Genomic DNA, 12,596 nt, shown 5'->3' with positions numbered 1-12,596 from the left:
TATAAGCAATACAAGTTCTCTGAGTTTGAACTGTAAAAGTAAATACAAATCATCAAATATAGCAGAGTACACGTTTTGTGATGCCATAGATCCAATGGTTCCCAAATTTGAGCATGCATCAGGATGACAGGAGGGGCTTATTAAAACAGAAACAGAGTTTCTGATCCATAGGTCTGGGGTAGGGCTCAGGAATTTTCATCTCTAACAAGTACCCCTGGTGATCCTACTGATGGTGCTGGTCAGGGTTCATACAGATGCAGCTGGCTCTGAAAGCTAATAAAATAAAGAGGGCACAAGGTAGTGTTAATTAAAACCAAACACGCACCACTTTATGATTTAGGGATGATAAATCTTTATAATGTTTCCCAGGCTTGGCTATACACTGGACTCATCTGAGGAGGTTTCTCAAAATGCTGATGCTTGTGTCCTGCCCCCAGAGTATAACTGGTCTGGAGTGAGAGTTGGGCAATGGGAATTTTAGAAGGTTCCTCAGTGATGAATGGTGGCTAAAGTTGAGAAGCACTGCTTTAGAAAGCCTAATAAAGCTCTTTTCTCTGTATCTGTTATTATTGGAGTATTTTCAATCTACTTTTGTATTTTATCAACAAAAACAAATATTAGCAGGACAGATACTTCAATGTGAGCTCCACAAACCTGTGGAGGTTTGTGAGCACTGGTTCTCAACTCTGGCTGCACATTAAATCATCTTAAGCAGTTTTTTAAAATGTCATGCCAAGGACTCACTCCCCAGGTAGTCAGTTTGGTCTTTTTTCAGTGCTCCCCAAGTTGAAAATCATGGCTTTTGAAGCTTAAAGAGTTATAAAGGAAAAAAGTAAAGAGCCAACCAGTTGAAGAATATTAAGAAAAATGTATGTCAGGGGCACCTGGATGGCTCAGTCAGTTAAGTGTCCGACTTTGGCTCAGGTCATGATCTCATGGTTTGTGGGTTCGAACCCCGCGTTGGGCTCTGTGCTGACAGCTTGGAGCCTGGAGCCTGCTTCGGATTCTGTGTCTCCCTCTCTCTCTGCCCCTCCCTGCTGACACTCTCTCTCTCTCAAAAATAAATAAACACAAAAAAAAGCAAAGAAAAAGAAAAATGTATGTCAAAAGAAAGCCTTCACATGGAATCTTGCCATTTGTAATGACATGGATGGAACTAGAGAGTATGATGCTAAGCAAAATAAGTCAGTCTGAGAAAGACAAATACCTTATGATCTCACTCATATGTGGAATTTAAGAAACAACAAACGAGCAAAGGCAAAAAAGAAAGAGAAAGAGGCAAACCAAGAAACAGACTGCTTACTAGTGAGAACAAACTGATGGTTACCAGCACGGAGGTGGGTGTGGGGATGGGTTAAATAAGGGATGGGGATTAAGGAGTGCACTCGCTGTGATGAGCACAGGGCGCTGTATGGAAGTGTTCAATCACTATATTGTACACCTGAAACTAATAATATGCTGCATGTTAACTAAGTGGAATTTAAGTAAAAACTTTTAAAAATTAAGAAAAAAAAAAGAATTCATTCACAAACCAAGCAGATAACTTGACATTTAATAACAGAAGGAATGGTACTAAAATGGTTTTATATTCCAGGCAGGGATAGTACTTATTAAATACCAGGTTTCAAAAAGTACAATACAGATGGAAGAATCTGCAATAATGCAAATGAGGTCAGATGACTTCATGAAAATACATTCAGTGATACTAGAAAAAATTTTTATTTTTGTCACCATAATGATGAAGCCCATATGCCACTTCCTAGAACAGTGGTTTATAACTGCAAGACAAGGGACAGCGTTGTCTGAAAAAGTTCCCCAAGTAGTTCCAATGTGTTTCCCCAACCCCACTCCCACCATTCCAAGCTGAGGATTCTCATCATGCAGCAAAAGGACAGAAATAACTTAAAAAGTAATTTTAAAATAAAAACCAGTGTCTGAGAGCCAAACAGGTGCCTTGAAGAAAACTACTTTGAACGTGTAGTAGATTCAGGGCTGGGAAAGTTGACTGCAACTTTTTGTACTCATTTCTGTTTCAACATAAGCTCTGTGATCACTATCTATTTGATGTGCACTATCATTATTGATGACATTTTCACATTAGAAGGCTATATAAGAATTTTATAATACGTACAACCACTCTTACCTGTGTAAGTAAATATAAGCAAATGTTCCCACACCTATTTTTTAAAGCTGTACATTCCACTTGATGGGAAAGTGATGAACAACAGTGACTTCCCTCCCAAAAAGAGATCAAAGGGAGTGTTAAATTTTTCCGAAAGCCAGACATTAACTACCGCAGCCCATTTTATTGTAAGCTATATGCAAAGCAACTTAGTTCTTCAGAAAAAAATAAAAGAAATACATCATTTAAGATATACTAAGACAAAAAGAAAAAAAACTATTGAATAAAGATGATAAAGGTAAAACTGTGTTAGAAAAACCTTAGTTATGAAAATATCAGAATATAAAACTTCAATTTTCCTATAGTCAAAAATTTTTTTTTTTTTTTAATTTTTTTTTCAACGTTTATTTATTTTTGGGACAGAGAGAGACAGAGCATGAACGGGGGAGGGGCAGAGAGAGAGGAAGACACAGAATCGGAAACAGGCTCCAGGCTCTGAGCCATCAGCCCAGAGCCTGACGCGGGGCTCGAACTCACGGACCGCGAGATCGTGACCTGGCTGAAGTCGGACGCTTAACCGACTGCGCCACCCAGGCGCCCCTCCTATAGTCAAAATTTTATTCAAAGGAGGTTGTACGTTGGTTAGTTGTTGGAAATTTATTTGCAGAGGTCCAAACTGAAATAATTGCTTTATTCTTTGTTCCATAAGTACTAAGTCACAAGATCTTTGAAGGTTTTATCTAAAGGGACATGAAAACTTGCAAGCAGGGGCAGGGATATGGGAGTGGAAGTTCAAGAACATGCTACCAAGAACAAACTGTACAACTAACTTCATTTATGACACGTGGGTAGAAAGAGCAAACCAGCCTTCTTCGTTTTGCTTCTCAATCTGTTGAACAAAGATGCAAAAAGGATTTAGAAAGTAATCAGAAACATGAGCCCATTCCAGGTTTACAATTATTTAGATCAAGTACACAGAATCATGTTATCCTATGCCATCAAATGGTACTGAAAATTAAATTGCTACTGGTAATTTTAATTCTCCAATAGAGAAATTCCCAAATAACTGATTCCCTGGTCAACATATCCCCTTATTGATTGAGGGAACCTAATTTTTAAATAAAGGATAAATCCAGTGTTTTATACAACTTGTATGTGCAACTTCTTAAAATAACAAAGGTATTTGATCTTAGTAAACTAAATCTGTTACTAAATTCCAGAAACTAAGGGCAAATTAAATAAAATAATTTATAACTTTTTTAGGATATAGGAAACAATAAAGGATAAATCTTCTAGTGCTAGGCAACTGGGATATGAGCCTATCGATTAATTTGGGCTATAAATACTCAGTGTTTACTGAAGCATTCACTATTTGGTCTAATCTAGAACAAAGCAGAACACATGAGGAATATGTACAACATTGATTCACCGTAACCTCTCTAACTAGTGGCACACTCTGATACAGCACACTGGGGTAAAGGGACAAGGAAAGTGGCCCCAGGGCTCTGTCTATCCCAAGTCCCACACAGCCACAGCAAGCACTGAGGGAACCAGTATCTCAGTATACCTACTACTTCAAGGCACGCCTGTATGTCCTGCCATGTAGGAATGCTCTGCCTGAAACCAGTAATTTCCAGTCTATGTTGAAATCCTACTGAATTTCACCTTGTTCCTTAGCTACCCCAGAACACAAAAGAAACTGTATGGCTGTTTCGTTTTTTTTAGCAAAGGTGAATTAGGAATTCTTCTGAGAATTTCATGTCACATTAATAATGGAAATCACCAAATCGGCCACCTTCCACCCTCACTCTCCTGACCCTTACACACATTTCACAATTACATTTTATCACATACCTTTGCTCTTGGATTAACAGGAGTGAATCGCCCACTTCCTGAGGTGGCGTTTAATGGAGAACAAGAATTACTAGTAGCCCCTGAAGACCTATTTATGAGAAATGAGAAATAAAAGAGGGTGGGAGAGTGATCTATCATTACTAACCTTGAATTATAGAAGAATGACAAATCTCAGGATTGGCAAGAGTTTGAAAAAGATTGGCTGAGTTACATCCAAATTATTTACAACATTTTTACCAACCTAAGTCTTTTTTTTTTTTAAATAATAGATTTTCTTTTTTAGGGTAGTTTTAGGTTTACAGAAAGATTAAGTGTAACAGAGAGTTCCAATATACCCTTCACCTCCCTTGCTCAGTTTCCCCTACACATTGCATCATTTGCATCATTTATTACAACTGATACTATTGGTACATTATTATTAATTAAATCCATAGCTTAAATTAGGGTTCATGCTTTTGTTATACATTCTATGGGTTTGGACAAATGTATAATGAGGGCATCCATTGTGATAGTATCATGTTGTAACATTTTTAATATTAAAGGGGAAAAATGCATGTGCATGTGTGGGGGTGAGGGGGAAAAGGCCAGGGGGTGGAAGAGTAACGAGCCTTGGATCAGCAGCACAGCGTCATGGTAAGCACAGAGAGTGCTGACAGAAGAGCCAGGTCCATCCTCAGTGCCACCATTTACCAACCACGTGACCCATCTAGAAAAACCACCCAATCAGCTAGCTCTCTGAGCTTCAGCTTCATTTACTGTAAAAGAGAAAAATACTACTGTTCAGTTACTCACCCTGTCATATGTGATCTCCTAATTTCGTAACCTACCAAGAGCTCCATATATGTGCTACTATCCTATTTTTGTTCTTAGTAACAACCCACACTGCTCTACTTAAAGCTCGTCCTCACTCCTTTCCCCCCCCCAGAAATTCTCTTCTCCCATTACTTTATTTTCTCTACAAGAGTGAGTCTGCCTGAACCTAAGTCAGATACTATGCACTTTCTTTTTTCCCCCAAAGACAATACACTTAATCACTTTCTTGATTTTTTTAAGTAGCTATTCACATTGTAACCCTACCTTCTTGAATTTATCCCACTGGTAGGAGAGATAGTACTGCATTTTGAGCTTTCTGGGGCTTCTGCTCCTGGAATGGATACTTCAATCGTCCTCTTTCCTCCTTCTAAAATATAAAAATAAATATTAGTTTCATTAATTTTCATTAAAATAAAAGCAAAAATTTAACTTGATTTCTATCTTACTGTAAAATTTCACATTATAAATTTGGGGGTTCTTTCTATATTTTCATTATGACCCACAGACACACTGGAAGAATTTTTTTTCAAAATGAACTGCGAGACAAGAAACTTTAGTTACTAGTATCAATTCAGTAGCATGCCAGGTCATACAATGCCAGAATCTTCAGACAAGTGGTATCATGTCAGATCTGGAAGTGAAAAACAGAAATTAAGAGCTAGCCCTAAAAAAACTTGTGATTTTTGTCAAAACAGCTTATCTCAAGTTTTCAAAAAGAAAAAGAAAAAGGAAAATTTCTGAAGTCATTCAGTGAAACTTCAAATCTTCTAAATCTATTACATTATTCGACTCCTGAAGACAACTTAGGTAGGGGGAAGGTAGCTGAGGAGATCACATGGCCAATGGCAAGTATAGTTGTGTTCATTTTCAGTATTTCACAAGAAGGTTATCAATTAACAAATATTTACTATCTACTAATGAAAGACTTAATGTTTACCCCCAGTTTCAGAGACTCCTATGAATCACTACTTAACACCAGTGATTTCTGGGCTTTAATATTTACATATTTAATACATATTTAATTGTATAACATATTCCTCCATTACTCTAGAAAACAAAAGAGGTTTTGCATGGCATATGATTTATTTTTATCTTTATCATCATAGTGCACGAAGTTTCTCATGAAAGCACGAATTTTACTTTAAAAAAGAATATCTTGGAGATATAACCACTGGAATGAAAAGAACACAGTTGCAAATTTACCAATTTGCTTTAGATAATCAGTTAACCTCTTTTGCCTCACTTTACTCAGGTAGCAAATAGCTATAATATCAGCTCTATCTACTCACAGGATGTATTGAGGACTAAATAACAGTAATGAAAGTACTTTAAACCTTAAGGAACTATTGACACACAGATGTCTAATGTAATTACAAAATTATTCTTAAGAGTGATTTGCTTTATTCTACTTCACTGCACTTAGCACTAACATTATCTATTTATTTGCTTCTTTGTTTCCTGCCTGCTCCCCAACTTGAATGCTAAAGTAGTCAAGCTGGACAGGGATTTGTCCTGTTTGGAGCAGTTTCCCCAGGGCCCAGAACAGGCTGGCAGGTAATAAATGTTCAGACTTATTGAGTGATTTAATGTACTCATTCTAATCAGAAGTCGTCTCTAGGCTTCGTGACTATGCAGAACAACAGACAAAGCTGCCATGTGAAGAAGCCTAGACTAAACAAAGAAAGATCCCCAAGGAAACGGATTATCCATCATTTTCCAGTAATTTTCAAGAGTCTGCTCTCTAGGTCTGAAGTTTCAAAACAGAAATGATTTGTAACTGAAAGGAAAATTCTTTTTGGCAAAGAGGAGGTGGGTGGGAGGATGGGTCAAACAGGTGAAGGGGATTAAGAGTACACTAACCAGCAGGCACCTGGCTAAGCATTTGACTCTTGGTCTCAGCTCAGGTCATGATCTCAAGGTTTGTCAGTTTGAGCCACGCATTGGGTTCCGTGCTGACAGCTTGGAGCCTGCTTGGGATCCTGTCTCTCCTTCTCGCTCCACCCACCCTTCTAGTGCGCTCTCTCTCTCTCTCTCATCTCAAAAATTAATAAATATCTTTAAAAAAGAGTACACTAGTTGTGGTAAGCACTGAGTAAGGTATACAATTGCTGAATCATTATATTGTACACCTGAAACTGATGTAACACTGTATGATGATTACACTGGAATAAAAATTTTCTAAAAGTCTTATTGGCAGATACCTTAAAGGTAGCCTTCCTTCTTCAACCACCACAGGACATATGAATCCCTCTAAAACACCGATGCTTGAGCACCTTAGGGAAAATACCACTTACTGATATAAAGATTGTCCTTCTTTTATCCTGAGCCAAAATTAGTTTCTCTATAGCTTTCACACAGCTCGACTCTCTTGAGGGTCTTAGTAATTCAGTTTTTGCCTAAAGAACAACTTGAGAGCCACTTCATCAGTACCTTTTTGAATGTAAATATTATGACAACTAATTTTTTAGTTGCTGTTCTATTATTTAGAACCCCCTCTGGTTTTTCACATTCCTAAAAGTAATAACAGAATGGAAAGTTTAATTTACAAATAAAAATGTTTTAATTAGTTTTAACAAAATAACTTGTAATTTGTTGCTGATGAAACTCTAAATCATTTTGATGCTTAGGTTTTTGGTTTTTATTTATTTATTTATTTATTTTAGAGAGAGGAAGGGCACAAGCAGGGCGGGGAGGAGCAGAGAGAAAGAGAGACAAAAAATCTCAAGCAGGCTCCACCCTCAGTGTGGAGCCTGACATGGGGCTCAATCCCATGACCGTGGGATCATGACCTGAGCTGAACTTGAGTCGGACACTTAATTGACTGACATACCCAGGCACCCCAATCCTTATGTTCTACACTTAGCCACAGCAAATATCCTAAGTGAATCATACACTTTAATGAATCCCATTTACACATAGGGCAACTTAGGAACTCAGACACCAAAGATTACCTACAGGCACCATGGAATAGCTTTCTACCCAGAGACTTAGGTCTTTTTCTTTCTATGTAAAATTGACATGACTCAGGTCTATTTCTTTCTATGTAAAATTGAAGGCACTGAAATATATGCTCTGAGATTTCTTTCAGCTCAAAATCAAGAAAGTGAAAACTCTCATGTGTCTAGCTTTTAAATCATGAATTTGTGACCAACCAGTCCATGCTCTGAGAGGTGATGGAATAGGTGATACTGGTGGGGAAGAAAGATTCAAACCAATAAGTTTCTGTTGCTCTATTAACTGCAAGAGTTTTCCACGAGCCTCCATACTCTGCCGATTCAATTCTGCAATCCGTTCCTCCATGCTACTTGGTGTGAAAGGCTGTGTTGTTGGATAAGTCTTAAAAAAAAAAAGGAACAAATTCCATATCAGAAATAATCCAAACAATTTTGACTGTTTGTAAACATAAACTCTTCCACTAAAAGCCAGCTAGTTAGTATTCACCACCCTTGCTATATGTAAACTTGAATAGTAGGCAAAGAATAAAATCTACAAGTCATTTAATTGAAAAATTAGGGCTGGGGCACCTGGGTGGCTCAGTCGGTTAAGTGTCCGACTTCAGCTCCGGTCATGATTTCATGGTTCGTGAGTTCGAGCCCAGAGTCGGGCTCTTTGCTGACATCTCAGAGCCTGGAGCCTGCTTCAGATTATGCGCCTTCCTCTCTCTCTCTGCCCCTCCCCTGCTCATGCTCTCTCTCTCTGTCTCTAAGGTAAATAGACATTAAAAAAAAAAAGGCAAAAAAAAAAGAAAACTTAGGGCTAAAGGAAAGGGATACGAATCCTTCTGTTACTGGTACCACACAGACCTTCTACTCCCTCTCTCCATGGGGAGTACTGTAAGGCAAAGCTTTCCTGTATCTCTTCACGTTTGCTGAAGGGCACAAAAGATCACATGAGCAAAGACAATACTGCTAGTGACCTGGCTTCTAAATAATTATAATGACAGATGTGCAGTTTGAATCGCAACATACAAAAGAGGATCTGCTGTACTTGAGAGATGATTCTGCCACCCCAATCTTCATACATGTACCATGAGTTATTTGGCAAAGATTTCTAGGAATCTTATCGCTCTTCTTGACCACAGGTCAGCCTCCCCAGGCCACGTTTGGCCTCAGAGATCTAATTTGAAAAAGGTGATGACTGTGAAGGAATATGGGAGGTAGAGTGAAAAAAAACCACATATACATATACATATACATATACATATACATATACATATACATATACATATACATATACATATACATGTGGAATATAACTACGTTTAGTATGAAACTTCCTAAGAGGAATATATGTGTCATTCTTATTTCATTTAGTTAAATATGTCCCTTTGGGAAAAAAACAATTCCTAATAGAAATCACTAATTTGTAGCTTATGCCCATTAGTAAAAAAAAAAAAAAAAAGAGAGAGAGAGATAAGCAAAACAATTTAAAGATCATTTTGTAATTCTGATTATGACAAAGAAGGTGGTGAAAACAAAAATATTAGACTGTGTCCACTAGCCCGATCTATATACTAATTAGAAAATAAGGCAAATTCAATTTTTAACTCTGTTGCCTTTTTAAAACCAAGACTTAGTTAACCTGTTTTGAACAACTGTCAAAACTCTGTAAACATAGAAACACCTTCAGTGACTCAAAATTAAGGCAATTTGTACTTACACACATCTACACTGATGTCCTGCTCACTCCTAATTTTTTTCTCCTCTTCTGCTAGTCCCTTCTGACCGAGTAATAACTCAGTGACTCCGTACTCACATTGCCCTTATCTCCCAGGAGCCAGCGCTGACAGAAGTGGCCCTTGTTCCCCCGCCCCTTTCTGAACTTCCTCATAGAAGCCCTGAATCTAACATTGGTAAAGCTCTTTATAGAAGCAATCCCCTCTGGAGCCCCCCTAATCCATAAAGTTTCCCAGCTCCTTCCCACTGCCAAAACACTATCCCATCCCCTATCAGAACCCTCACAGGAGCCAATTTGGCTCATGAAGGGATAAAAGGAAGTCTCCCCCATCACTAGGACCAGCATGAGAACATGTCTGTATAAACACTTACCAGTTGGAACTTCGAATTCCTTTTCTCCCCACAAACAAGAAAATGAAGATTTTAAGTTACCAGCTTAGCCTACAGTTATTTAACTTACAAAACTCCTGGACTATAATAAGCAGACTTTTGTTATTCAAAGTATAATCCTCAGTCTACTATCTGGGAACTAACTAGAAATGCACAGGTGCTATCTCAAAACTATTTAATCAGAAACTGCATTTTAGAAAAATCTCCAGATGACTCATACATACATTAAAGTCTCACTTTAATAATCCTTTAAAACATCATTTCTTTAGGAAAATGTATTCTGCATCCTAAAAAATTAACTCCTCATGAGTTGAGGGCCAGCTACACATAATTCTCTTGTATAAGCCCCTTTAAGAGTAAAAATGCTTTTGGGGTACCTGGGTGGCTCAGTTGGTTAAGCATCTGACTTCAGCTCAGGTAATGATCTCACAGTTCATGGGATGGAGCCCCGTGTTGGACTCTGGGCTGACAGCGCAGAGCCTGGAGCCTGCTTCGGATTATGCGCCTTCCTCTCTCTCTCTGCCCCTCCCCTGCTCATGCTCTATCTCTCTCTCTCTCTCTCTCTCAAAAATATACAAACATTAAAAAAAAAATTAAGAGCAGAAATGCTTTCAGTTAAAATGTAGCTGTGTGGCAGACTTTCAATTCATACTAATTCTACATTTTATATTTACAACTTCATTCCCAGTTTAATTTTGGCTTTCTTTCATATTTTACCTTGTCCTATTTTCCTCATTCATTTTCCTTGTGTTCTATTTTATATTATCCTCTTTTACTGTATGTGTTAAATAAACTGATAAATAACTTTTCCTTACTCTGTGATGAGGACATGACTAAGCATAAACCTTCGAGTAGCAGCCTCAAAGATATCCAGGATCACTTCAGGAAAGGAGGCCCTTAAGATGTTCCAGCAATATAGTTAAACTCCTAAATGTTCCTAGTCGATCCTTAACTGGTACTCACTGCAGCCACGTCGCTTGCATGACTGGTCTCTTGTTTGTTTAATTCCCGAAGTCCATCCCCTTGCTCTCCTCCTGGCCCAATAATATTATTCAGATGTGCTTTGATAGCTGAGTTCTGCAGTGTCAACTCTGCGATCCGGGCCATGATGTCCTTTCTTTGTATTAACGCCTCATTTGCTCTAAGCTGTTGCCCCTCTCCCAGTACCGGGGGCTCTTCTGAGAACTCGGGGCTTCTGGCCTGCTGAGTGTGTGAATGGGAACTATAGAAGGGCTGTGAGAGGTTAACAAAAGGAGCCTGGACTTTGTTCTCCAGATCTTCCCCCATGTGAGAGACCCTCCACCTCTGAGTGAAGAGGTGACTTTCTTCATTTGGATTCTGATTGTCTGTGCCAGTAGGTAAAGTCTTCCTTTCCCAATTTTGTTCCTTCTCAATTATTTCCACAGTTGGAGGAATTTGTGGAGCAGGGCGAGTTTGAACAGTCCTCCTCAATACTGTAGATAAAATATCAGAATAAACATGCATCATTTAACCACAGATTCGCACTATAATCTTTTCATTACTCATCATGGTAGTTAGAGATGTATTTCAGTAGACAGGTTTGGCTTCTGAATGCCTGAATTATTTCAGCAGGGAATATTTCAGCAATGCCACCTCTAAACAATCAAATCACAGACAATTTCATATTCCTTAAGGCTTCGTCAGTATCCTTGTAAAAAAAAAAACCTGCCAAGTTCACATTTTAATACATGTATTAATTCATACCAGGGAATCCTGGGGGTAGGGAGAGTATAAATACCTAATGTAAACTGAGGATGGTCAGGAAAGGCATCTCTGAAGAAGTAAAATTTTTAAATGGTTATGTATGTGGCAGAAAGCAGAGCGAAAACATTACAGGCAGAGAGAACAACATATGTGAAGGTCCCAAAATAGGAAAGAGCAAAGAAATGAGGCCAGTTTAGCATAGCACAGCAATAAGGGAGAACTGGAAAAATATGAGCCTGGAGAGGTATACAGAAACTTAAGCCATGTTAGGAATTTTATAATTTTTTTAACATTTATTTATTTTTGAGAGACAGAGAGACAGAGCATAGGCAGAGGAGGGGCAGAGAGAGACAGGTGGACACAGAATCTGAAGCAGGCTCCAGGTTCTGAGCTGTCAGCACAGAGCCCGATGCAGTGCTCAAACCCATGACCGTGAGATCATGAACTAAGCCGAAGTCAGACACTTAACCAACTGAGCCACCCAGGCGCCCCTGGAATTTTATAATTCAATCCAAGAGCAATGAAACCTGGAGAAGGTTTGGCAACGACTCAATTTATATTTCATAAATGCTGTGGTTATTTGGAAGGCCCAGGAATGGAAGTAGGGAGACCAGTAAGCCATGGTAGTCTAGAAGAAAGATGACAGTAGCTCTGATGAAGGTATGTTGATTACAAAGATGGAGAAGTGAATAAATTTGAGAAACATTTTAGCAACATAACTAAGAGTGATGAACTGGAAGTGGGGAGTAAAGGAAACACCGATCAAGATGGCATGCACAGCTGAGTGGGTAGTGATACAATTTAGAGATGGAGAAGATAACAACAGATTTGGGGGAATGGAAGCTACCAAGAATTCCATTTTGGGGGCACCTGGGTGGCTCAGTCAGTTAAGCAACCGACTTCGGCTCAGGTCACGATCTCAGGGTTCGTTAGTTTGAGTCCCACATTGGGCTCCATGCTGTCAATTCTTTGGATCCTCTGTCCCCCTCTCACTCTGCCCCTCCCCCACTCATGCA

The 12,596-nt window shown here is 38.7% G+C and overlaps 1 protein-coding gene across 10 annotated transcripts in view; it reads right to left on the bottom strand.

Moving 5' to 3' along the window:
• Positions 1-2,723: 2,723 nt before the first annotated feature.
• Positions 2,724-12,596, bottom strand: part of SPICE1 (spindle and centriole associated protein 1) — a 53,143-nt gene continuing 43,270 nt past the window's right edge. For 8 of the 10 annotated variants that reach the window (XM_086675408.1, XM_025913388.2, XM_086675412.1 and 5 more), the window contains 5 exons: positions 10,819-11,309; positions 7,942-8,125; positions 5,054-5,156; positions 3,977-4,064; positions 2,724-3,011 (listed from right to left, as the gene is read on the bottom strand). In XM_086675408.1, the coding sequence (XP_086531534.1) occupies positions 2,958-3,011; positions 3,977-4,064; positions 5,054-5,156; positions 7,942-8,125; positions 10,819-11,309 (920 nt within the window). In that variant the 3' untranslated portion in view covers positions 2,724-2,957. The other 2 variants (XR_015240306.1, XM_086675413.1) reach the window with 2 other exon arrangements.

Source organism: Puma concolor, chromosome C2, assembly GCF_028749965.1.
Source record: "Puma concolor isolate L17-30 chromosome C2, mPumCon1.1.hap2, whole genome shotgun sequence".
In the NCBI taxonomy this organism is placed as follows: Eukaryota; Metazoa; Chordata; class Mammalia; order Carnivora; family Felidae; genus Puma; species Puma concolor.
The sequence above is the reverse complement of the archived record's forward strand: the minus strand, read 5'-3'. Positions and strand labels throughout refer to the sequence as shown.